Source organism: Temnothorax curvispinosus, unplaced genomic scaffold, assembly GCF_003070985.1.
Source record: "Temnothorax curvispinosus isolate PA1 unplaced genomic scaffold, ASM307098v1 QBEX01008988.1, whole genome shotgun sequence".
Taxonomy (NCBI): domain Eukaryota; kingdom Metazoa; phylum Arthropoda; class Insecta; order Hymenoptera; family Formicidae; genus Temnothorax; species Temnothorax curvispinosus.
This window is the reverse complement of record NW_020218768.1, coordinates 13,542-41,184: the sequence shown is the minus strand read 5'-3', so window position 1 is coordinate 41,184 and position 27,643 is coordinate 13,542. Positions and strand designations below refer to the sequence as shown.

Genomic DNA, 27,643 nt, shown 5'->3' with positions numbered 1-27,643 from the left:
TCCTCTCGGTGACGATCGCAATTTAACGTATCTTTCGTTGATTGAGATATTCGAAGTAATTAATTTACTACGACACACGGATAGGCAGATCACAACTTAACGACTCGATACTCAAAGGATGACGCAATTATATATCGAACTTAGCTACAATGCACGATATATCGTGCACGAGATCTGGGTAACGAATGCTCGCTCGCCCGGGCTGCGCGCCCCTCCCGATATCCTTACGCAAGCGCGCAAGAAACCCGCGCTTGGCCGTTCTCGAACGCCTGGATTACTACGCGGTCGGACCTATTTCGCGCATACATATTCGCGCGTGCCGACCTACCGCAATACGAACGCCACAGATGGCCGCACTTATACAATCTCTCTCTCTCTATTTATACGTTGATTTCAAACAATATACATACTCAAATCCTTCTCCACCACAGCTGTTGCATTGTCCTCTACAAATTCCATTGGAATTGCATCAAGTTTCAATGTCCGAGATTTCACAGGGCTATAGTTAGGTAGTAGCCCAAGTAGCCACGATCGATCTTTATATTGTGAAGAATGGAAATGTTGGGAACAAACCCGAGCTAGATAAACAAATTTTAAATAATGTATTTTATCAATTTTATTATATTTTATAATTTTTAATTTGTTAAATTCTATTTATCACCTATTAGTATTATATGTATGTACATACCGTTGTTTGGGTTGACGTTTTCTTTGCAAAGTATTTTCCATTTCGCAATCATTTCTTGATTTTTTGGAAATGAAAAATATCTTACATTTTTTTTATTTCGCGACGTATTTTTACAGTTTTTAAAAGAACACGACGGCATTATAAAAGATTTTTTATATTACATTCACCAAAATCATAAAATTGCTACAAAACTGTGTATAACCTGTGTATACCGTGACACTTTCGTTTACTTTTATCGTCGCGTTGCTATCGGTTGGCTATAGTGATTTTGCAAGATGGCGGAAACTTGGTGCTGCGCAGAATGTGACGAAAATTCGTCCGAGAAGATAGCACACCTTATTACTTCCACCATGGTGCGGACGCCGTCGCCACCGCGGTCACCACTCATCCGCGTCTCACCAATCGAAGCGACCAATATAAGGGAACTTTCTCGGCGGAACGGTGACGGCGGGGGAGATCGCGACGGCTGAAAACATTCATTCTGCCCGCAGCCATAGAGCAGTACGCACTACGAGTCAGTATCTAAAATCGTGTCCGAGCAAACGCGACTCTGTCGCGCGACAAAAATCGATCGTGTGCGAATTTGTATCCTTATTTGGCGCATGTGCAAATTACATGTAATCTTACGAAAAAAACAAAAATAATGTATATTTTTATTTTTTTACTTTAGTTAAGTACTTGTTGGCTTTTGGCGCCCTCCTGACACCGGCGCCCGGGGCCTAGGCTCTTTTCGTCCCCCCCCCTTTACACGGGGCTGATAAATGTTTATGTTTTTTGTTTTTAAAAGAGTATGAACATTTGTTTTTTATTTGTAAGAGAGTATGAACATTTGTTTTGTTTGTAAAAAAAGAACATTTATGTCTTTTGTTTGTAAAATGTTATTTTTGATCAAAGAAAACATGTCAAAAATAAGTTTTTCTCCCAGAAAATAATATTTCAATAGTGGGTAGTTCGGATATCTTGTCTGTCCTGTAAAATCCTGAACAGTGTGATAAAAAATGTATAAAATAAAATATATTTTCAACTTTTGTAACATTTCGTTACTTCTTGAATGAATAAATCTAGTTTTTGTGTGTGACCCATAATGCCCCAGTGACAGACCCATGGTGCCCCGGGTTTGAAACACTTTGGGTCATTTCTCAAAAAATGTGTTTTAATTTGTTTCTTAAAAACTAGTCAATATTTGCTAAATACGCTAAATAAATTTTAAAATATATAGTGCTTTAATTATTTTAAAAAATGAGACAAAAAATTTTATATTTAAAAGTATTTTTCAGAGTTTGAATTTTTGTGGCTCATGGTGCCTCGGTCTCCCCTACTTAATTGCTCATTGAAAGAAATATTTAAAACTCGATCATTTGTCTATATACCACGGTATTTATTTTTGCAGGTATGGTGCTCCTGGTTCACAATTAGTCACCGAGATGTTTAAAGTGGACTGGAACACATATTTGGCTAGTCGGAGGAACGTTATTGTCGCACAGATCGATGGCAGAGGAAGCGGAGGACAAGGCTATAAATTGCTTCACGAGGTTTATTACAGATTAGGTTCTGTAGAAGTGGCTGACCAACTTGAAGTTACAGAGTAAGCAAGATATTAACAGATATATCAAGATATATCTGTTTGTTTTTTAAAATATATTTGTCTAAAGAAAGGTATTTTATTTTTATATTTATTAAGATATATTTGTAAAGATGTTAATAATAATTAATTTTTTAGCTTTCGCGATATTATATATAAGGCATAAACATACAAAATTTCGGTAGAATATATAAAATATGTCTTTATTCTTAATAAAATTATAATTAGAGATCAAGTTCAATATGCACTTGAAAATCCGAGTCAAATAAAATAATAAAGTTTTATTTTTTAGAATTCAAATAATATTCATAAGAAATAATATTTCATACATTGTACTTGCAAAGTAATCGGTCCCGATAGTTCATTTCAAACTCCTTAAATGAGTATCTGCAAGATTCAAAATGTACTCATAAGTAGTTTCTATAATAAAAAAAACGAATCTTTTTAATAGGGGAACTGTGCCTAATATTAGAGTTTTTATAATAAGAGTTAGGACACCGTTATAGCTTTGTCTTACTTCCACTAACTTCTTCTTGGCTATAAATGGCGGACTGGTGGACCAGTTATAACTTTGTCTCATTCCCACTTATAGCTTTGTCTTACTTTCACTAACTTGGCTAAAACATATGGCGGACTAATAAAAAATCGTCACTACATTGGCTTAACTCTTATTATAGAAACTTTATCTAATATCGCCCTTGTTTCTAATTCCGCACCCTACGATATTGGCTATGTTTACACCCAGCGACCTGATCGCGGCCTGACCTATATTGTGACCCAAAGTAGGTCTAGTCATCATTTGTTTACACCAAAAAAAACCTAAAAATTGACGGGATTGTATTTGGGATCGTCCTGAATTGCAGCGAATCCGAACAAGCAAATATAGCTTTTAGGACGCGTCGCGCTTGATCGCGCGTTTACATCGCAAATGATAACGGCCTATTTCAGGTCGGGTCACTAAAATACGCGGCCTGACCTGAAGCCAGGTCCGGTCGCCTATCAACTGTTTACAGCAGGCGGGCTAAATAATTTAGGTCGAATTTGAGGTACAGGCCGCGGCCTAATTTCAGGGTGTAAACGTAACCATTGAGACTGTTACATGTTGCATTCTGTCAGTGAGTAGTGGAAGCTGTTGAACAACGCCGCTTTGGACGATCTTTTGTTTTAATTCAATTAGTATTGTGATATAAAAAGTATCATGGCAGTTCATAGTTTTAACGAGGTTTCGTAATTTCGCAAGAGGTATCTTCCGTTATTAATACAGCAAAAAAATATGTACTAAGAACGAATTTCTATCATGAAAACATGTGATATTGGCTAAGTTTACACCCTGAATTTAGGCCGCGGCCTATACCTCAAATTCGACCTAAATTATTTAGGCCGTCTGCTGTAAACATTTGATAGGCGGCTGAAACTAGCTTCAGGTCAGACTTTAGGTTGAATTTGAGGTATAGGCCGCGGCCTAAATGTCCCGGTGTACCCGTGCCCATTGTGTCTAATTTTATTTCTAAATTACAAATGTTTGTTGCTAACCATTATGCTTTAATCAGTTATGTATCTTCTTTGAGGTATTCCTAATTCCACCCTCTAAGAATATTCATTATACCACCCGTTTTTCCTAACTGATCTGCCTCTAGAATATCTCTGAAGCTGCCTCAGCCTCCTGTCTAATGAGTAACAAGATCTTTTTCTGAGAGTAAATCGGCCAAGCAAGACCATATCACCCCATCCTATAGTCCATGAAACCTCATGGGTTTTCTTAATCTTCTTTCTTTTGAAAGTTAAAAGAGGATATCTTTATCAAATTAAACCTTATGTGCCCTATTTTTACACTTTTTTTTATGTCGAAAAATGCTACTTTTTTGTTTTTCTTCAAAAAAGATAGATAAAGTAAATGTTGAACATATTTATGTTATGGAGATCATATTATGATAATTATATAATAAAATGACGCTGTTTAGTTATATTCTTATAGGAGTTTTTAGTCAAGATTTTGGTTTTTAAAAATGGGGTGCGATATTACACAGTTCCCCTACTCGAGCTCTAGAAATTTATTTTAAATTTTTAATCATATTTTTATTATTATATTTAATTTTAACTATTGATAATCTAATATTTGTAATTAACAAAAAATAATATGTGTATTAACCTAATTGTCGTTTTATACAAACAATTTGATTAGAAAAAACGTGAAATTTGTAATAAAATTCTCGTAAAAGATTTGAACATATTTGATTCAAATCTACTTGGAAGTATATTTGTTTTCCGAAGTACGCACGAAGGGTTTGAATCCATTTCGTTCAGATTCAAATCTGTTTAAAAGTACTTTTAGTTTTTCAAAGTAATTATAAAGGAGTTCAATAGTTTTGAATGTCAATAGATTCGATTATAAAATGCTTATTATAAGATGCTTAAAAAAAATCCATTGATTATAATTGTCCAGATACTTACGGGACTCACTACATTTCGTGGATAAACGAAGAGTCGCCGTATGGGGATGGAGCTACGGCGGTTTCGTCGCTGCTCTTGTTTTGGCTCATCCGGAACAAAAGGTGTTTCAGTGCGGCATAAGCGTCGCGCCTATTGTCTCCTGGAAGCTTTACGGTACTGTTCGCTAGATCATTGTGTTCTTGAAAATATAGTCGAATCTTCTCCTTAACCATCTTATTCTTAACATACTTTGTAAAGAAATTTTAATAATATTGACGTGGATTAAGCTTCAAAAATATTCTAAACACTGGAAGTAGCAAAAACATATTTGCAGCTATTAATTCTTTAATATTTTTATAGAACATGCGCGCGCACGCACACATACAAACGCTCTCTCTCCCTCCCTTTTTCTCTCCCTCTCCCTCTGTCCTCTCTCCTCCCACTCGCGTGTATTGGCGCGAGACACTACCATGTCTTTTTAATAAATTCAAAAATCCAACCTAAGTGGTAGCTCTATTTTTTCTTCACAAAATTATGTTACCTAACTCAACTCAAGTGACATGTATTTAAAAAAAAAAGTGAAATCTTTAAATTAAATTGCGCCAATTGCAAAGAGAATATGTATATTACTTTGAAAAATAATTGGTTATGCAACTATTTAAAAAAAAAAACTTGCACATTGCTTCCTCATAGTTTTTAAGTGTGCAAGTAGAAACTTGCACATTGCTTCCTTATAATTTTTAAGTGTACAAATTATAAATTTGAACATTACTTTCTCACAATTTTCAAGTATGCAAATTATAAATTTGCACGTTGTTTAATCAACATTTTATTTTGCTCATAAAGCTTCCTCTATACGGAAGCCTTTTTGGCTCAACTTCCGAATAGCCCCTACCTCCGAATTTGATGAAACTTGCAGGAGTTGTTGACTATTAGAGGACATGTTCATACCATAAAGGATTTTGTACGGAAACAAATAGGAACGGAGAAATTAGCGTCAAAAATTCAAAATTTGGTAAATGTCTACAATTAGGGCCCCAATCAGAGAAATCAATTGAAAAGAGGTAAATTCTATGTATTTTTGCTCCTCGAATCCAAAACTGTTGATAAAATTTGGGGGTCGCTTGTATTTTTTAAGATATCGTTAAGAAAATGAGAAAAAAACACTACATAGGTTAGATGACGCGCTTTAAAAATATTTAACTGTTTAAAGTTTTTTTGGGCACGCATGGGGGGGTGCCTAACCCACACCGCCAGGTGCACGGGGCGGGAGGGTGCGGGGGTGGGCAGAGCCCCCTTCCGGCCCATACATGTACTTTGATATATTTCACAGTTTTCAATTTCTTAACGATATCTTAAGAAATACAAGCGACCCCCAAATTTTATCAATTTTGGATTCGAGGAGCACAAATACATAGAATTTACCTTTTTTTAATTAATTTCTCGTTAGGGTTCTAGTTGTAGACATTTACCAAATTTTGAATTTTTGATGCCAATTTTTTCGTTCCTATTTGTTTTCGTACAAAATCCTTTATGGTATGAACGTGTCCTCTAATAGTCAACAATTCCTGCAAGTTTCATCAAATTCGGAGGTAGGGGCTATTCGGAAGTCTTACTGCTTTTTTTTACGTATAATTATTAGTAGATATTTATTAATTTGGTTTCCTCATAGAGGAAACTTTATGAGCAAAATAAAATGTTGATTAAGCAACGTGCAAATTTATAATTTGCATACTTGAAAATTGAATGTAATGAGAAAGTAATGTTCAAATTTATAATTTGTACACTTAAAAATTATAAGGAAGCAATGTGCAAGTTTCTACTTGCACACTTTTTTATTGTGATAATCTGTATTGCGACTAATATTTGTTATACTATTATAATAGTATTTTATTTCTACTTTAAAATAATTTGTTAAATATATAAAAATTGCTTTTATTAATAAAATTAGGAAATAATAAATTTCCTTAATTGGCTTAATTGTCTGGATTTTCTCAATATTTGAGATATCGGTATATTTTTAATTGTTCGAGAGCACGCGGTAGCGCGAGATAGAAGACGACCCCCAAAAAAACAGCAAGAAATACAATATAATAAAACAGAGTCTATTTAGTATATACAACTATTTACAGGATTGTTTAGAGCCGTGAGTGATAGCGCGCACTGAATTTATCACAGCAAGCAAGGCGACTAGCAGGTGCGAAATCGAAAGCGAATTGCAAGTCGAATTAAGCGGTTTGTACGAGCGGTGCTTCTATGCGAGTGAACTTCGACAAAAAGAGAGCCCTCGGTACAGCGGCAAACCTTTTATTAATTCCGAGTCGAGACTCTCTCCGGGCTAATAACCAATAGTTTTAAATAACGAAGGTTGTTTAAGGACTCAAGTGCGTGATTGATCGCCACAGGCCGCGCGCGGAAACATACGCGCTTGGCACGCGCGGAGCTCAGATATCGAGAGAGTGATTGGGTTATCGGCAGCTCACGTCATCGCACCTACGTCACAATTGTCGGTCGGCGATCCGAAAAGATCGTTGCCTGTTTGCGAGCACAATGTTTACAGCATGAATCTTTTGCTTGGTGGCCGCGATTTTGTTATTGATAACAAATGTTAGAGAATTTTTTAGAATGCGAATACCGAAAGATCCATGCTATAACTTGGCACAGGATACGCTTTTGAAGCGAAATATTTAGACGAATATTTTATAGAAAGCGTGCTTGCGCTGACATGCAACCGAAAGCGATTTTCGTGATACGGATTATCACAATCTCAAACATTAATTCTATTATATTCTTCAGTCTTTTCTACCCCTATTTCATATATAATTCTTTAAAATTTGGTTGATTAGACCAAACTTTATAAGGCTTCTATGTATATATGGATTCTTCGAAATTTCAAACGTCTGTAACTCAAGAACTGATTATCCAAATCTTAAAAAATTATATATGAAATAGGGGTAGAAAAGACTGAACAATATAATAAAATTAGAAATAGATCGATATCTCAAATATTGAGAGAGCTACAGCGTAAAACACACTTTTCTAAAAAATGAAAATCCCCTTAAAACCCATACCAGTCGACAGATTTTAATAAAATTAGAGGAGAACATACTTTCTAAGATACTCTATTTGTGTGCAAAATTTTAACTCGGTATCAAAGAAATTGTAGAAGTAGATGCGTGTACAAAAAATCCGTACACACAACACACACACACACACACACACACACACACACACACACACGCGCGCGCGCGCGCGCACACACAAACGCACGCACGCACACACACACATACTTCCCGACATTTCCTACTAATATGATTTCTCGACATTTTGAAACATTCTAAACCTATTTCCATCAAAATCTTGAAAAAAAATTTTTTCATCATTACAAAGCTTTTTCTATAAGGAAGCAATAAAACCCAAGTGATATCTTTGTGTTTCTATTCAATAAGGGTCTTCTTACTATTCCAACCCAAGTGGTAATAGCTTCTTAATTCTCCTTAACAAATTTTTAATATTGCAATTAAAGAATAATTTTAATCACAAAGTATTAAAGAGGTATAATAACAGTAGAAAATAAAAATATTTAAATAAAATAAAATAAATAAATTTTTTTTTTAAACTTGGTGCTTTTTTTTACTCCTGTCGCATTCTTCCCTAAATTATGTTTATTGTTTTTTTATTCAATCAAAAATCTTAGTACTAATGAATAAATAAAGTAATCTATATGTCAAAATACAATGGGAATAAAGGCCAACAATCGAGCAAAACAATAAAGGATGTCAAATCAATAGTTCATTTAATAATATATACATATGACGGAACGTTTCGAACACACAGTGTCTTCTTCAGCCGATAAATACGAATAATTACATGGAGTCGCGCAATAAGCAAAGTATCAAATAATCAAAAAAATAATAAATAAGGAGGTAAAACAGTCAAAGACGAGCAAGAATTTTTCTCGATGGTAAATGACAAAGCCATCCGGAGTCACATCTTACTACATGAGAGCATTCGACTAAAATGTAACATTGTGTACATATAAATATCTTTAGAGTCTATTGTGAAATGTAAAATTGTATATATATGAGTATCTGTAGAGTTAATTCGCAAGTCTGCAGTCAAAGGTAAATCCATGATTTATTCTTTGTTAGATGGCGAAAACGAACCAAGTCAGTTGTTAAAAGCGTTAAATCTTAGGTCAATCAGCGGTGTGGTCAAGTTTATAATACGTTAATTACAGAATTAAGTCGTGGTCCGATGTCTCGCGCTCTCACGGTCGATGTTATCTCCTTTGTGTCTCAAAAACTAATATTATTAAATAAACTATTGATTTGACATCCTTTGTTATGCTCGATTGTTGGCCTTTATTCCCATTGTACTTAAAGGAAACTACCACAACTGTCCGGCTCCGATTTGAATTTCCTTTAAGTATGTTGTTAAACACATAAATCCAACAGACACGTATTTTTTTATAGGGGCTCTAATTCATCTTTGTTCGGTAGTTCTTTAAATTTATTTTCGGTATAATCGGTTCAGCGGATTTCGCTCTGACCGATTCTCCTCGCGACTACCGCGCTCGTTGACGCGAGCTCCGCGTCGAGCTGCCGTTCGGGTCCGTCCGGCGCGCCTCGGGTAGGTTCGTTATCCCGCCGGGCCCGGCTCTCTGCAGATCAGATTCGTCTCGCTACCGCACCGGTTCGCACGTGTTCGGACCGGCTGCTATTATTCTAAGTTATTCGCATTGTATTTGGTTCTGTTCGGGACTCGTGTGTGTGTGTAATTAGTATTAAAACAGACAATTCAGAGAGATAGTGTGATTTGTTTCTCGACCCGCTCGATCGCGAGAAAACGCCGTAGATCAATCGCGGGAACGCAACCAGGCGCTACATATTTTACAATCTTTAGGGGGTGAAACACTCCTTCGAAAAAATCGGTTTTTCTCTTTCGGGCCGAATATCTCCGAAACTATAAGAAATAGAAAACTTTTCCAAAATGGAAATTAAATGGCTTCAAAAGTACTTTGAAATAATGACAAAATATTTTTTTTATTTTTTTTATTTTTAAATATACCCCCGTTACCAATACATTTTTTTCAAAATTTTTTATCACCAAATAAGAAGTTATTTTTTTACGAATTCAACCATATGTAATAAAGTTATGTTACGATAAACCATTTTTAAGAATTAATTACAAACGCCTCCGTATATACGCTATCCATGCTCATCCGTACTATGTGCGTAAGTAATTATTGTCGAAACAATAAGATATATAAAAAATGTTGTAAGTAAAATTTTTATAGTTTTCTATATGCTAATTGTATATATGTATATAATATATATTTAGGTTTTCTAAAAATGTAATAATTTTTAAAATACTCCCAGCCTTGTTATTATTTCTTTAACATTTACGTTTTTCTATAAATAAAGATTATAGACAATTTTATTCAAAATTCATTCACTTATAATAAAATTATTTTATAAACATGAATCTTTGAGAAATGAGCAAAAAAATCACTATATATCTATGTCACAGCGCTACACTTTGTATTTTTCACTCATTATACACATTACAATAATGATATTCGACGAAAAAATGTTTCAAGCATAATGAATTCTTGCACCAAGAACATCTTACTGCAGCTATATTATCACAATCTTCGATATCACATGTTGTTGAACTGTCATACAAACTAAATTGTACTGGATTTTCAAATTCTTCTGGTCTTTCGTTTGTATAACCACTTTTAAACCACGAATATTTAAATAAGTTGTGATATCGTGGGGATGACAATTGATTATGTATCAGAGATTGCAATTTTATTATATTATTTCGTTCATGCAAATTTATATTATTTTCCAATAGTAAAACAGTATTTGAAACCTTTTAGCAAAATATTTGAACCTTTTAGCAAAATTTTTCCAAATTCTAAATCTATAAACATCTAATGGTTGTATTTTTCCTGTAGTGCCTTTCGGTATTATCATAGTAGTAATAAAATTTCCTGGAGGTGTTAAATCCGAAATGACATTAGGGCAATGCCCAGTCCAGGAATCGATAAGAAGAACGTTACTAGAACCAATGTTTGGAAAATAAGCTTCTTCTAACCACATTTTAAAATGATCTGTAAGAAATATAAATGTTAATTTAATAGCTCTTTTATAACTCTTATTAGATTGTTAAATAAAATATAAAATAGTTATAAACGGAAGTATATATACCTGATGTCAGTTTACCAGATTTTGATGCTTTTACAATAACATTTGTTGGTTTAAACAAGTTTTCTTCTACTTTTGGTTCAAATCTACCAGTAACTTCTTTTAATACAATAAATAAAGGTGACAGCAATTTGCCATTACTGGATATTATTGGTTGTACCGTGTATGAATGGGTTGTTGACGATACAGATTGCACGACACGTTCTATTGTCTTTACTCCTTGGTTATCCAATGATCTTCCAGAATAAATTTCCAATTGGAAACCACTTTGATCTGAATTATAAATATTTTCAGATCCAAACTGTTCAATAAGAGGTTTTACTGTTTCCAGAAAATCATTAACTGTTTTTTGCAAACCAACAGAATTTTCCAATGTTTTTCTAGTGACAAACTTCGTAACTTTTCTTGAAACAATTCGGTGAGACTTCTTGAATCTTGCTATCCAACTGGGAGATGCTTTAAATATAGGATTTAAATTTTATCCTATTTCTTTTTGAGCTTGTAAAGCCCATCTTTTTATATCAATATCATGAACCATAAATCCTGATTCAACAACTGCAGTAAATTTATCATGTGTAACTTGGGAGATGTACGAAAAATTTATCTGTATGACTTCCACCTGATTCTATTTGTTCTTCCCATCGCCTTAACTGGCGTTCAGATGAAACTCTTTTAAAATGGTGTTGCACTAATTTTAGAGAACGATTCTTTTTTTTGCCGTCATTTCTTGCATTAGTGTCCCAATTTCACCAATACTCAACAGCTCGTCTTTTATAAAAACTGTCAAAATTTTCATTATTATTTGAACGTTGAGGATGAGAATTTAAATTATCTTCACTCCATGCTTCGTTGCCATCTTCAATTATTTCAAAAGTATGTAATTTATAAGGTTCTTGATGATAACCGAGATATTTTTCTTCCGTTACTTTCAACCCATTATAATGAAAAATGCCATCCAGCAATAATTTTTGTATGTTTTCTTTTAATTCTACTTCTGCTTCAGTTACTGGCGTTTCTGTTACATATATTGAATTTATTGACACCAATAAAAGTCTAACAACATTTGGCGGATTAATAATCATTTCTAGAGATGTTAAACTTTGTTTACTATTATAATATATAAAAACGGTTTAACACATTGCACAGATATGATTATAACAATAAGACTGTACTGACTGTGAATATAAGACTGCTACATGAAACTATTTATACTGTCCAGTACTGTCCACTTATTTTAAATGTACACGTAAAATTATATCTTATCTTATCATACGGTATATAATTCATTTTAAAAATATTATACTTATCTCAAAAGTACATTGAATTGCTAAAAAATGTCATTTTTCAAAAATGTGTGATGTTACGATTCTGATATGAGAAATGTGTGATATGTCACGATTCTGATAAGAGATATCTCATAATTGAAGATGACGAAGAAGCACGGAGTGATAGATAATTTAAATTCTCATCCTCAACGTTCAAATAATAATGCAGATTTTGATAGTTCTTATAAAAGACAAGCTGTTGAGTATTGGCGAAATTGGGGCACTAATGCAAGAAATGACGGCAAGAAAAAGAATTGTTCTCTAAAATTAGTGCAACACCATTTTAAAAGAGTTTCATCTGAACGCCAGTTAAAGCGATGGGAAAAACAAATAGAATCAGGTGGAAGTCGTATTGAGGATATATAAAAAATTATTACATTTTTAGAAAACCTAAATATGTATTATATACATATATACAATTATAAAGCATATATAAAAAAACTATAAAAATTTTACTTACAACATTTTTTATATATCTTATTGTTTCGACAATAATTACTTACGCACATAGTACGGATGAGCATGGATAGCGTATATACGGTGGCGTTTGTAATTAATTCTTAAAAATGTTTTATCATAACACAACTTTATCATATATTTTTGAATTCGTAAAAAAATAACCTCTTATTTGGTGATAAAAAATTTTTAAAATTTCGAAAAAAATGTATTTGTGGCGGGGATATATTTAAAAATAAAAGAAATAAAAAAATTATTTTGTCATTATTTCAAGTCAGTACTTTTGAAGCCATTTAATTTCCATTTTGGAAAAGTTTTCTATCTCTTATAGTTTCGGAGATATTCGGCCCGAAAAAGAAAAACCGATTTTTTCGAAGAGGGGTTTCACCCCTCAAAGATGAATTAGAGCCCCTATAAAAAAATACGTGTCTGTTGGATTTTTGTGTTTAACAACATACTTAAAGGATGAAGTCTAGCAACGCCAAGTTTTTTTACAAGAAAAATTTATTTATTTTATTTTAATTAAATATTTTTATTTTGTACTATTACTTCTTTAATTCTTTGTAATTAAAATGATTCTGTCTCGGGGGGAGGGGGGTGTAAGGCCTCGGTTGCGAGTTGGTCAGTGGTTCAAAGGACCAAAGGAGGTGTGTTGCGACTCCTCAATGCGAATTAACCGAAATAAACGAACGCGACTCACCTTTCGGTCGGCCGTCATCTCCTGGAGGGATTCGTCCGTCCTTAGCAGGCGCAAGCAGCAAGCGGGCTGTTGGAGTTCGGTAGGGGTGGGTGCGCGTGAAAAGAGTGAACTATTCTGTTTGCTTTTAATATAGAACACTGTATTTGACAGAACAGATATAAACGTGAATGCGAATCTTACAAATCGTTTGAAGTAGTTACGTTCACGGGGATCGCTTTCGCTCTGGAAAAGTCTCACGTGTTGTGCGTGCTCGCTTCGTGCGCGGTCTTGTGCGGATAAGTTGCCTCGTGGCCCCCGGTGGGCCTCGCGGTACAGGCTGCGCAGTCGCGCTGCCGCCCCTTCTTTTCGCGAACGTTTTCGCCAGTGCTTCGCGCCCCGATATGAGCCCGGATTATTTCGGCATTTCCTAACACGGGCAAGACAGAGCAAGCAGGCAGGCAGAAGCAAGCAGAGCAAGCAGGCAGGCAGCAAGCAGAACAAGCAGGCGGAGCGGCAAGGCAGCAAGGCAGGCGAGATCACACTTTCGGAGGAGCAAGCACTATTCAGCCTTCTGTAGGTTTAAACGTGCTCGTGTGGATGTGCACGCCAAGACCGTTTTGCGATGAGCGCCTTTCGATGGCGTGACGATGAGTGAGTTTGCGGTCCTGTAATGTGCCGCGAGCGAGCAATTTGTTCTTCCTCTTATGATGGGTGCCCTCGAAGGGTGTGCGAGGGCAGCACCAATTGGTGAGTCGCGAAAATATCGATACCGATCCGAGCGATCTGCCGACGTTTCGTGCAAGTCACCGAAAATATGGTAATGTACCGATAATACTAATACTAACGAAGGTAACTAATATTAACACTAATACTAATAATGACGAAACTATTTACAAAGGCGAGCGCCAAACAGATTCTTTGTAATATTAGAAATTTGTTAAGGAGAATTAAGAAGCTATTACCACTTGAGTTGGAATAGGAAGACCCTTATTGAATAGGAACACAAAAATATCACTTGGGTTTTATTTTTTAAAAGTAGTTGCACAACCAATTACTTAAAAAAGTAATATACATATTCTCTTTGTAATTTCGCAATTTAATTTAAAAATACATCTTTTTTTGAAATACGTGTCACTTGAGTTGAGTTAGGTAAAATAATTTTGTAAAGGAGAAATAAAGCTACCACTTAAATTGGATTTTTGAATTTACAAAATACATTGCATGTACTTGGCGCCTTTTTTTACCTTTTTTGAAAAAGGTAATTTTGTACTGATATTACGGATTTTGTAGTGTTAAACAAGGATCGGCAAAAAAATTTCATTTTTTATTTTTTAATTATTTACGAAATTATAAATAACAACAAATTAAATTTCTATTGAATTAGCAAATTAGTAATAGTCACAAAAAATTATTATTTACATAAAAATTAATAATATTTAGGTAAAAGTGAATTATAGATTACTTAAAGAATTGGTAAGTTGTCAGAAAAAAATTTCTAGTTCGTAAAAGTTAATATTTAGGTAAAAATGAATTAATTTCTTTTGCAAATTGGTAATTAGTAGAAATAAATTTTTTATTATTAAAATAATTAATAGTTTATCAAAAATAAATTACTATTTAGTTGAAAATTAATATATATATATATATATAATTAGTAGGAAAATAATTACTAATTTTTTCAATAATAAATAAATAGGTAAATTACTTATATTTTAAAAATTATTAATTTGTTGAATATAAATAATTTAAGTATTGCAGTTAAATGATTCACAATTTTGTGTATTTTAGTCCGTAAAACATGAATCTATAAGTTAAAATTGTCGCTCTCAATTAGGAAAAAAGTTATTAAGTACTAAAATTGATAGCTGTGTAGTTAGAATGTCTGTCATACCAACATGATGTAGACGTACATGATCATGCGTAGTGACGTAAAAGTGCATGAAATTATAGTAATAATACAGTATAACGACAACCCGTCCTATAATAGACTAGCGCCTTACTTTAATTATGTGCTATTATTTGACTTTGTATGTAAAAAAGACAATTCCTTTAAGAAAAAATATGTAATTTGCAACATGGATCTGCATACTTTTTCTTAAAAGCAACTATGTCTTTTTTTATACTAATTGATTTGTCTCATTATTCTGTGCATAAAAGTATTAAGGTAACATTACCGAAAACTTAATGTTTTACAAAATATTTTGTATTTTATGTCAAAATACTAGAACTTTTAAGCCTAATAATTTCAAAAGTTTTTAATGAAAAAATACTTTATTACAGTGTTTTGAAAAGCTCTCGAGATTAACTACAAGAATATGTATTGAAAAATAGGGATTTTCATTTAAGAAATTAAAGGTGACCTTCACGTGATCTTCAAACGCTTATCCAAGGTCAAACTAATGACACCATCTTATGTGCCCCTCGAAACCGTATAACTTTTGTCTGAAACATTTTTGCTAAAAATGCTTCGTTGAAGAATTATTGAGGTGCGTTTTTTAAAATGGGACATCCTGTATATGTTATATTTTTTATATGTCATATATATCATATAGAATCAATTTTATTAATCAATAAGTGCTCGTAAAATTTTTTTTAATTTCTTGAAGTTGGGACCACGCGTACTTTATTTCTCACATCGAAAACAACTTATGTGTAAAATTTTAGGTCGATTGGGAGCAGGGGTCATTTGGAACTATATCCAATTCTCTTAGAGTCTAATCTTTTTTGTGTGTGAGAAGAACATATTTAATTTAATTATTTTTTTAAATGTTAGTGTTGTGTAGGTGCTGGTAAATAATATTTCGGATGTATGCTTCTTAACACTTTGCTTTATTCGCTGACGCGTACAATATCGGAGAGCACGACAAGGCACGTGTGACTTCGTTCGTGTCTCGTTCGTGTGTGTGCGGAAACGGAAATCCCCGCGCGGTAATCGGCGAGTCCACAACCGACGATCACCGTCCTACGCTACTCATTGGTCGCGCCCGTAGTGGCGCCGCAACTCTAATACGCACAGTTATTTGAACATACGTAGTCACACAACAGTTAGAAATTGCTGAATACGAATATAAAATTTACCAAAATTTATTTTGTTGTTATTGTTTTTGTGAATAATCGAGAGGCCTGTTCGTTTTAGCTGAACATGTTGCACGGTTCATTTTTTCTCTTTTTCTCTTTAACGTGAAAAGAAAAAGAGGAAACACGCACCGTCCCACCCATGCACGCACGCACGCACGCACGCACACACGCACGCACGCACGCACGCACGCACGCACGCACGCACGCGCGCACACAATCTGTCACATACTACGTTTACGCGAGCGTTACTTCTGTAGTAACTTATATGATAATTCCTCCACGTAAACGAGGGTTCTGTAGTAACTTATGATAATTCATCCTGCGTAAACGAGTGAATTATCGTAAGTTACTATATATATACAGAAGTAACGTTCGCGTAAACATAGTAACGGTCACGACTGTCACTACCTATCTCCAACCGCTGATATTTCGCCTTTGCGACACTCACATCTTAATTTTGTGGCACTTCGATCTTCGTTCCTTGCGTGACGCGACCGAAATTTGAAATTAAACGATCGTATTTAATGATGAGAGATCATGACGTTGCACGATACATATTTCTAGGTTATAACTGACTGTGACAGCGCGCTGAACGCACTGTCTGCATTGAGCGCATACGACGCACATATATGTTGTCTTTTTTTAAACATTCGAGGTATCTTTAAAATGCCATCTATCGATGCAAAAACAACCGTACGGCGACGACAACGTATCTTAATTGTAAAATTGAATATTTCAGACTTTGCGTCGTAATATTTTCGCTCGTAAAGCACGTGGAGAAAAACTAAAAACACTTATTATATAAATTGATCCCAAGCTATCGATCAAGCCTACTTAGAACTTAATCCGTTGACTCGTTATTGAGATCTCGAAATCTCCAGTACTTGCAACTCGTGTGTTCGCGTAAAAGAGTAACGGTGCGGTCTCGCTTTGCGTGTACTTGGCGCGAGACACTACCGTGTCTCTTGATAATGTTTATATAATTTTTATAAACTAGAATTATAAATCTACATCTTTTTGCCAAGAGATATAATATAATAATGCGACATTGTTATACAACATTAATAAACATAAATTAATATTTTAGATTAGCAATTCGGAGTAGAATATATGTTATTAAATTGAGGAGATATATCTCCATAACTTTGCCTGTTACTAGAGCGCGGACGGAAAACTCACCTATATAAAGTAATAAATAGAAATAGCCAAAAATAGCGCTCAGAACAAAAAACATCAAAATCGCAAAAAAAAAAAACAGAAACGCAAAAAAATCAATGAAAATTAGCGTTATCTGAATATTGATGCTAAATCAGTATTTGTAATTATGCATTGTCACGTTTTTTTAGTTGGGAATCGCGCCCGAGACGCAAGACGGATCAAAAAAGGAGGTGAGGAGAGAAGGATGATGGGCCTCTCCAAATGGTCTCTCGCACGTTCCGACAATTATACTCAAAATCAGAGTTGAGCGCCAGATCCGTAAGCTCGCGTCCACGAATTTATTCCAAAATCGTGAAAACTCGGAAATAAACACGATAGCGTAATTAGTCAGGCGTGCGAGGGATCGGCCAACTTGACCTAGCGGAGAAGGGCGGGATTGATAATGGGCAGCGCACAAATTCGGCGGGGTGACGGTTAGGGCCGGTCTACAATCAGTCATATATCGGAGTCGGATGTCGGAACATAGCCGATGGTCCAATGAGAGAATTTCATTTTCGGAAACGAATTTTCCTCATTGGACTATCGGCTACGTTCCGACATCCGACTCCGACATACAAATGAATGTAGACCGTCGTGAGACAGGTTAATTTTACCCTACTGATGACCAGTCATTGCGATAGTAATCCTGCTCAGTATGAGAGGAACCGCAGGTTCGGACATTTGGTTCACGCACTCGGTCGAGCGGCCGGTGTTGCGAAGCTATCATCCGTGGGATTATGCCTGAACGCCTTTAAGGGGGGAACCAGATATTTTTCTGGTTTAGGAGGCTAAAAAAAAGGAGATTTTTATGAATTTTTTTATTGACAATAATGCAGTTGAGGTTTCTAAACCTTTTACAATATTTAACTGCTTATTTGAAGAGGTAAAAAAAATTTTATATTGTAAAATAATTGCAAAATGGCGCCGTGGTGTATCTCTAATCAGAGCGCCTCGCCAACAATCTGCGGGAAAGATAGAGAAAAAACTAATTGATCAATCGACTTGATTCAAAGTGCGTTAGATAAAGAATAAACAATCATTCTATGTAAACCTCAAACTTTGGTAAAAATATTAATTTAAATAATTGTTATTGCATAAAAACGGAGGATATTTTTTCTCAAAAATTTTATGTTTTTGTTCAAGTGCTAAAAAAATTTGTATTTTTCAGTTTTTTAAACATGTTGTTGGTTCATATAAAATAAAAATATATAAAAATTAATAATCTTTTTCGTTTTTTTGTCTGAGATCAAAATTGCGGGCTACATTTCTCCCGTAGATGTTGGCGAGGCGCTCCGATTAGAGATACACCACGGCGCCATTTTGCAATTATTTTACAATATAAAAATTTCTTTTACCTCTTCAAATAAACAGTTAAATATTGTAAAAGGTTCAGAAACCTCTGCATTATTGTCAATGAAAAAAATTCATAAAAATCTTTTTTTTAGCCTCCTAAACCAGAATTCCCCCTTAAGGCCGTATCCTCTCTAGTCAAAGGTGGCAATGATATCTCTAGGAGTCTCGTAGTAATCGGTAACAATCTTTATTATAGTTAAGAAACACGGTGAAATCTGATGTCAAGGATCAAGAATTTAGTGAATTGAATGATTGAGTAGCTGAAATTAAATAACGATCTGAACTGAATACTGAATACTAGAATTTGTAGAATTACAGCACTGAATTAATGTGAAATCGAAAATAAGAATTAATGAAACTCTAGATGAAGTCGCAGTAAACGCGTAGTAATATAACTGAATCAAAAGTCATCTGGTATAATCGAACAAAAGACAATTAGAAACTGCATCGAATTAATGTCACAGAGAAGAACTTAAACGCGAATTACATATGAAGTAAACATAGTATGACACACAGTCGAATAGAACTTAATACTAGACATAAGATATAATTAGGCGAAAGAAATGCGGCGCCACGCTCGGCGCGCAAAAACTAAATGTTCGAAACCGCAAAAGGGTTCCGTCGCCAGGGTACCATACGCTCGAAGGAGGCGCGGGACTTTAAACACGACGCTGAATATCATGCGACTTATACCGCACCGCTATAACACGCGTGACACTCTCAATCCGACGCACCATAGATCGCTCAATATAACTCGCGATAATTCTAAGTAGGCGAGAACGTCGAACGCGAAATATAACAAAAGGAAAAGCTAAATTTAACACAAGTATTGCACGCGGAGTCTAATACACATACAAATGACACACGCGAGAACACTTCGGACGACGCAAAATATAGTACGCAAAGACACCTAATATAACGCGGAATACCGCACGCGATTACACCAAGTACAACGCAAAATAGAACGCAAAATCGAAAACGCGTATGCGAAAGCAAACGCGAGTACACCGCACGACAGTAATGGCGGATATACGATTCCCGTACTTCGGCCGCTGCCGAAGGCTCGCCTGCATCCACTCATGGTCGCGATCTCCAGGAGCGGTAATCGATGACTCTTTTAGCCAACAAGATTATCTCGGGGCCCCTCGCGTCCAATGCCGACCGCCAACGCTAACACCAAAAATTACACCCTTTCGGCGATGTTCACTAATAAACCGCGTGTCAGACCGAGAACGTGACCTGGAGAGCTGGTTCGTGGCTTCACAAAGAGTTCAAGGCAACCTCACCGGCGCGGCGCGGCGCGACGTACGGACTCCTCTCTTGCGCCGCTGCTCTCAATTCTCGAGGCTCAGGCCAGAATTTTGCCAATCTTATACGGTAGCCAAAGTGCGCGGAAACAACGCGACTTTTCACGCCGGAGGACGACCAGGAAGAGATTTGCGGAATTTGCTCGATAGCGAAATCGCTGGCGCGCCCCATCTAAGGATTGCGCGGCCCTTCTACGCGATAACGCGAGCCAACCAGAGACGGGCTCGCGAGCTCGCGATAACATCCTCGCGCAGTGCCGTCAGCATATCCTGCAGGGGCGTCTGGCGACCTCTCGTTCTCGCAGCGGCCTCCCGGGATTCTTTTTAGCGGTCTGAACTCGCTGGTTCTTCGAGAGTCCTCTCCGGTGACACTAGGATGGTGGTCAGCCATCTCGGGTCCAGTCATTGAAGTGGAGGTCGGGCGGGGAACTCGTTCATTCCTGGCGCCGGGGGCCCTGCCACAATACGTTCCGCTAGCCGTCGAATCACGCGCAACGCGCGTGTTTTTTCGCGCCCTTCTCGTCTCGCCGCCCGCGAGATGCCGCCAATAATCGCCTCAACGGTCGGCCCTCTCCTCTGGTCTCGAATCCCTCGATTAGCCGCATTCTGATGGAGACGTCCCTGTATGTTCGCTTCGACGAGGTGCAAACCCGCCGTTTGTGACGGCGTGGCGGCGGAGACGCTGGCTGCCGCGATGCAGCTGAACTGTAACGTCACAGCATAAAAACATCCCATTCTCCAATGACTTTGACTTTGACATATGTTGCATATTTGCTTCGCAAAGTACATGGGCTTTCCACGCGTGGAAAGTTGTAAACTCACGTAGCACCTCGTTTCGCGTGGAAAATATGTATGCGTGGAGGCAGTAGCTTCCACTCCCATAAAAAAATAGGTAGGGTACATATTTTTCGGGCTCCCCCAATTGATTATCACTGTCGGAGTCACAACAATAATTTTTATCAAGAGAACCAGGAAAAAATATTAAAATTAGGAAGAGCCTCTATTCCGAATAATTACCTTTATGGTTTCTTTTTAACTTGCGAGTCTGATCACCATTTTTAAGTTTCAGATTTATGTTTAGAGAACAAAAATGCATAGAAATTGGGTATTCTTACCCATTATTTTATATAGATGAGTTTTCCGAAGGTTAACCTGCGTTTTTCTATTTTTTTTTTGCGATTTTTGATGTTTCTCGTCCCGAGAGCTATTTTTAAGTTTTATATTCATGTTCAGAGGACAACAATATGTAAAAATTTGGTATTTTTATTTATTTTATATGTATAAGTGGATTTTCCGAAGATTTAGGGGAGGCCGGGGCTAGTTAGTACACGGCAATTGTTGCAAAAGTGACAAAAGATAATATTGCATAAAAAATATAGTATTTTTGCAAAAACATTGCGATAATATTTTAATTAGTTATTTTAGGCTGAGCAGCGTATTTTCACAAACAGAAAATATTTTTAGTTTTGTATAGCCAAAAGTAAAATAAATTAGTGATGTATTTGTATATATAATGTTATGTTTATAAATATTCATATTTCTAAATCTGGTCATTGTATCATAATTCTAACTGTCTTTAAAATCTTTACTTTAAACGTAATAACTCCTAGTTATGTTAATATCTTAAAACATTTTTTTGTTTAAACAATAATCAAAATATCTAAACATGGAAGGTTGGGGTTGGTTGTGACGGGGTAGGTTGTTATTTTTCTTCTACTTATAATTTCGAGCAACTCCGTCGATGTAACACATAACTTCGGCATAACAGCGGCAGATATTTTAATCTTATGTAAGACTTTACCGTTACATCTCTTATTACATATCAGAAACAATCAATACAGAACATCAGTTAAATTATATCTACATTATAATTATGCACTCAATAATGTAAATGTAATATAACACATATTGTTACTTGTTGTTATTTCTTTTTATTAAATACATATATTATACTTTGAAAACTGGATCTTTCACAACTTAATCCAATACTGTAACAACTTACCTCGTATATGGGGCTGGTTGTTACAAATGTCGCATTATAATTGTTATTGTTGCAACAAAATTAATTATACTATTTAGTTAAAAAAATAATTTTTGTGTTGTATAAGCATGCGACTATTGAAAAATTCGTTTGCGGCTTGTATTCCATTTATTAGTTACGTGTAAAAAAATCTTTAAACAAGTGTACCAACTAGCCCTGGTCTCCTCTACCGGACAATGTTATATAAAGATTGTTTAGATCAGTTATATTAAGAACATGATTTTTTGACTATATTACTAAATTCTGTATTACTAAATTTACTTTATCTGATTTTAACGAATGATTATTGACGCAGATTCTGCATATGCCGAAAGATACATGGGATTACCGAACGTGACATCCAATTACAAAGGCTACGCTGAATCCAACGTTTATGACAAAGTAAGGTATCTGCATGATAAGATGTTTTATTTGGTACACGGGACTGCGGATGACAACGTCCAATTTCAACAGTCCATGGCACTTGCTCGTCATCTTGCTAAGGAAGGCATACTCTTTCGACAGCAGGTACTTTGACATTTTTTTGCATAAATATAAAATTTATACTTGTACAAGTGATTTTCTGAAGTGCAAACAAAAAATATTGGATACTACTTGAGATTATTTCTTATTTAAAGGAAAGATGATCGTTTCGAAGGTTAAAAACAAGGCTATTTTTCTCGATTTTTTTATAGAAACTATACGGCCGATTTATTCTAGGTTTTACACATATATTAACATATATTTTATGTATAAATCAGAATTTTTTAAGTAGAAATAATGAAAGTTACGGAAGTTATACAAATATTTGCTCAACGTGTCCGAGGTTCCACGGTTCCCATAAAATCTGGACACTCAGTAATCTGAAACAGATTCTTAATCTACACATGTTCGGTTATCGTTGGAACTAGAATTATTAAAGACAAACTATTTCTTTAATTATTTCGCATGTAAATTTTTTTTTAATCGTTGAAGAATCGATACTTTTATATTAAAATAAAAGGAAAAAGTTAATAATAAAATCCAAAATTAAGCGACCCAACTGGACAGTTCACATTTATTCTGACTCACAACGTTTCGACCATAATTTGGCCCTTCTCAAGTGAGATATTATAATTATAATAAGTGTGATATAAAGACCCTCGAAATAAAAATATAAGTAGAAAGGACTGTAAGGGTCACAACGCGGATCACGATGCGTTCAGATATAAATGTGATTTATTCCTCGAATTACAAAATTCCAAACGTATCGGCTCCTGTCCGAGCCATCCTCAGTGATATAATATTACCATCAAAAATATATTCTCCTTTAACATGGTGAGTTTACTGTTTCAATTTGACAGAAACTTAGTGAGACTAAAAGGTCCAAATCTGTAACGTAATTAAGAGTTACATCCTTGTCTTAAATTAAAATTCTAGAAAAACTCACCAGGTAGTCTGGAGAAAAAATACATCGCAGTCAAACCGAATAATAAGAAAATAAGGCAAAGAGAATGATCTGTGCAGAGCGATCTGTAAGACGAGATCTCATCGACGCCGCGACGCGACGCACAACGAAAGACTGACGTAAAGGAGAATATATTTTTGATGTTAATATTATACCACTGAGGATGGCTCGGACAGGAGCCGAAACGTTTGGATTTTTGTAAATTGAGGAATAAATCACATTTATATCTGAACGCACCGTTATCCGCGTTGTGACCCTTACAGCCCTTTCTACTTATATTTTTATTTCGAGGGTCTTTATATCACACTTTATTGACAAAAGATAATATTACAAAAAAAAATATTTTCACAAAAACATTGCGATAATATTTCAGTTAGTTATTCCAGGCTGAATAGCGTATTTTCACAAACAAAAAATTTTTTAGTTTTGTATAGCCAAAAGTAAAATAAATCAGTATGTTAGATATATTAAATCAGATATATTAAATGTTATATTTATAAATCTGGTCATTATATCATAATTCTGTTTCTTTAAAATCTTTACTTTAAACATAATAGGGGTATTCAAATAAGTTAAAGTTTAACGGTTTGACAGGTTATGTCGGGTTAAAGTCGAGTAAAAAGTTAATTAATTAACTTTGGGCGCGTTACTCTTTAAGGTTATGCAAAATACATAAGTGACTCATTAACCTATCACATTAATCTTTGGGTTAAAAGTGTAAAAATTAACTTTTTACTCGACTTTAACCTGACATAACCTGTCAAACCGTTAAACTTTAACTTATTTGAATACCCCTGGTAACTTCCAGTTATGTTAATGTCTTAAAACATTTTTTTATTTAAGTAATAATTAAAATATCTAAATGTAGCAGGTCGGGACTGGTTGTGACGGGGTAGGTTGTTACAGCTTTCTACTTATAATTTCGACCAACTCGATGTAACTCGGCACAATAGCGGCAGATAATCTTATGTAATATTTCCGTTAACGTCTCTTATTACGTATTAAAACCGGTCAATACAGAACATCAATTACATTATATCTGTATTGTAATTTTGCACTCAACAATATAAATGTAATATAATACATGTTGTTACGTGTTGTTATTTCTCTTTATTAAATATATTATACTTTTAAAACTGGATCTTTCACAACTTAATCCAGTACTGTAACAACTTACTCCACATGCTGGGATAGTTGTTACAAATGTAGTCGCTTTATAATTTTTATTAATGCAATAAAATTAATTATACTATTCAGTTAAAAAAATTATTTTTGTTTTGTATAAACATGCGGCTATTGAAAAATTCTTTTGCGGCTTGTATTTATTAATTACATGTAAAAAAAATCATTAAAAAAATGTACCAGTCCCGGTCTTCCCTATAATGATTGATTCATATCTAATTGTAAGTCCAGATGTAGAAATCAAATGCGTTTTGTTTATTCAAATTTATAGCCATCACAGATGCGTTCTTTAATATAAATAATTATCTTAAAAATTTAACTTAATTAATGTAAAATTTAATTAACCCTCCGTAGTCACACCGGGTCAATTTGACCCGAGCCTCAACTTTGCTCGTAAATATCTTGCGCGTAACTTGAAAAATGGCGGGCATGACTCCCTCTAGCTGTAGTTCAAAAAACAAAAAAAAATTTTTTTTTAAAAACGAAAATTTTTTGCGAATTTTTTTTATATGTTAAAAATTTTTGAGGCACTTCTTTTTTGTAGCAATTAATTTAGCAATATCACAAGTGCATTCGAAAATTTTTTCAACACGATCGGTGGATAAATGGTCAAATGGCGAACGATCAAAGTTCGTCTCGGGTCAAAATGACCCAGAATGACTTCCTTGTTTAAAAAAATAGGTGTGACTACGGAGGGTTAATATCATTAATTATTGCAAAGTCAATCATAACAAAGAACTAAAACTTATAATTAGGAAGTATTTGTTTATTAACTTATAACTAAGAAGTATTTATTTATTTATTCAGGTCTATCCGGATGTAAGCCATACTTTAGCGGGCGTTAAGGGACATTTGTATCTCTCCATGGAACAGTTCTTGGAAGATTGTTTTCAAAAACAAGTACCTGTTGACACGAAAGCCGGACTTGGCAGCGGTGGCTCTGGTGGCATGTACTAATATTAAGAGATAGCGATTACGTGCAACATCACGTAATGATATCTTCGAATTGTTTGAAATTGAATTAAAAAAAGAAAAGAAATGAAATGAAAAAATTTGTGAAAATCTAAACATCTCCAAATTGTGTTCCATCTAATAGAATATTTACAGAAGATATGTGCATGGCCCATCGTTTTGTACTCCAACGCTCGAAAATACAATGAAAAGTGTATAATTATCCCGTGCATGCGTTTACACCGGTTAAAAGAGCACGTATCGATCATCCAATCAAATAAATTGTTTATGAAATATGCAGATAATATTTATTTAAAGATGTCTCAACACATCAGGTAAAATTGATACAACAGAATTTATCGCCGAAATATTCGAAAAAAATAATATTATAATGACAATCTTGTCACGTATACACACACACACACACACACATATATATATATATACACAGGGTTGCTATAAAGTCTGTTGTCACCCCTATATTTCACAGACAGCTCAAAATAAAGAACTTTTTTACATTGTAGTATATCGTTTGAAAGGACATAAAAAAAGAAAACTTTTGGCGCAAACCAAAGGTCGATACGTTGATCTGTTAGGAAGTTATTTTAATGAGTCAAATTTCGAAAAAGCCAATTTTTTACCCAAAATAACTCCCGAACGAGTCAACGTATCGACCTCTGGTTTGCGTAAAAAAATTTTCTTTTTTGTGTCCTTTTAAACAATATATTACAATATAGGGGGTTCTATTTAAATTTTTTCAGTTGAAGTCCCCCCTGGGGCACCTTTTGGGGAGACATCCTCTCTAATTTTCTTAAGAGTAGCCCCTCTCGAAATGATTGGACACGTATTTTGCAGTTTTTCATTATTTTGAGCCGTTTGCGAAATATAGGGGTGACACAGACTTTACAAAAACCCTGTTTTATATATACATATATATATATATATATATATATATATATATATATAATACAAATATATTTCTTAAAACATATATAACGATATTATTAATTCATTATACTTATAATTATAAAAAAAATGGCAAGTTATGACATTCTATATTTTATGAAGAATTTTTATGTTTGTACATACATAGTGATTTATTTAAATTTTCTTGGTTACTTAATTAATTTTAAATAATACTTTTGTCATAAAATAAATAATAATCTTAAATAATTGCATTTTTATAGTGAGAAGGAATTATATTTTTAACAATTCTTTTCACAATTGTATATTATTTAATCATCGAACGAATAACAAAAAAAATGGAAACAAAAAGAGGTATAGAATTATCTTGATTAATCGTGAAATCATAATTCCATTGTACATATCAGTGTACATATCAATCGCGTATATAAACATATAAGTTTCCACATTTACGTAACCATTCCGTCAATATATAATTTTTTACCTTTCTATCAATACACTGCCCAAGGAGCGCCAATGCGCGTATAATGCGCTTTGAATGTACATTAAACTTTGCATTAAATGCGGGTCGTAAATGCACATTTAAAGCGTATATTTGTCCCGCACTATATGCGCATTTAATGCATATTATGGCAGCGCATACCAAAAAGTGCCTACGCTCATTGATCGAGAAGCCCAATCGGACAACTAGTGAACTCTGTACTATATTAGAATGCTCACTACAATGTTTAGAAGCCGGACACGAAGAAAAAAGGAATAGGTTGCTCAGTGTCCACTGTGTTCAAACAGAGAAAGAAATGGACGTTGAA

The 27,643-nt window shown here is 34.7% G+C and overlaps 1 protein-coding gene across 1 annotated transcript; it reads left to right on the top strand.

The window, feature by feature from the left end:
• The first annotated feature begins 2,081 nt into the window (after positions 1-2,081).
• Positions 2,082-26,206, top strand: LOC112458546 (venom dipeptidyl peptidase 4-like). Its single transcript, XM_025022236.1, has 4 exons — positions 2,082-2,273; positions 4,714-4,874; positions 22,647-22,858; positions 25,767-26,206. The coding sequence occupies exons 1-4, from the start codon at positions 2,113-2,115 to the stop codon at positions 25,914-25,916; spliced, it is 684 nt and encodes a 227-aa protein (XP_024878004.1). The 5' UTR covers positions 2,082-2,112; the 3' UTR covers positions 25,917-26,206.
• The last annotated feature ends 1,437 nt before the right edge of the window (positions 26,207-27,643 follow it).

Excerpts from the sequence above, each read along its gene's own strand:
- LOC112458546 (XM_025022236.1), top strand. The coding sequence starts at position 2,113 with ATGTTTAAAGTGGACTGGAACACATATTTGGCTAGTCGGAGGAACGTT. Across the intron at positions 4,875-22,646 it reads TGTCTCCTGGAAGCTTTACG|ATTCTGCATATGCCGAAAGA; the intron begins GTACTGTTCGCT and ends TTATTGACGCAG. Across the intron at positions 22,859-25,766 it reads GCATACTCTTTCGACAGCAG|GTCTATCCGGATGTAAGCCA; the intron begins GTACTTTGACAT and ends TTATTTATTCAG.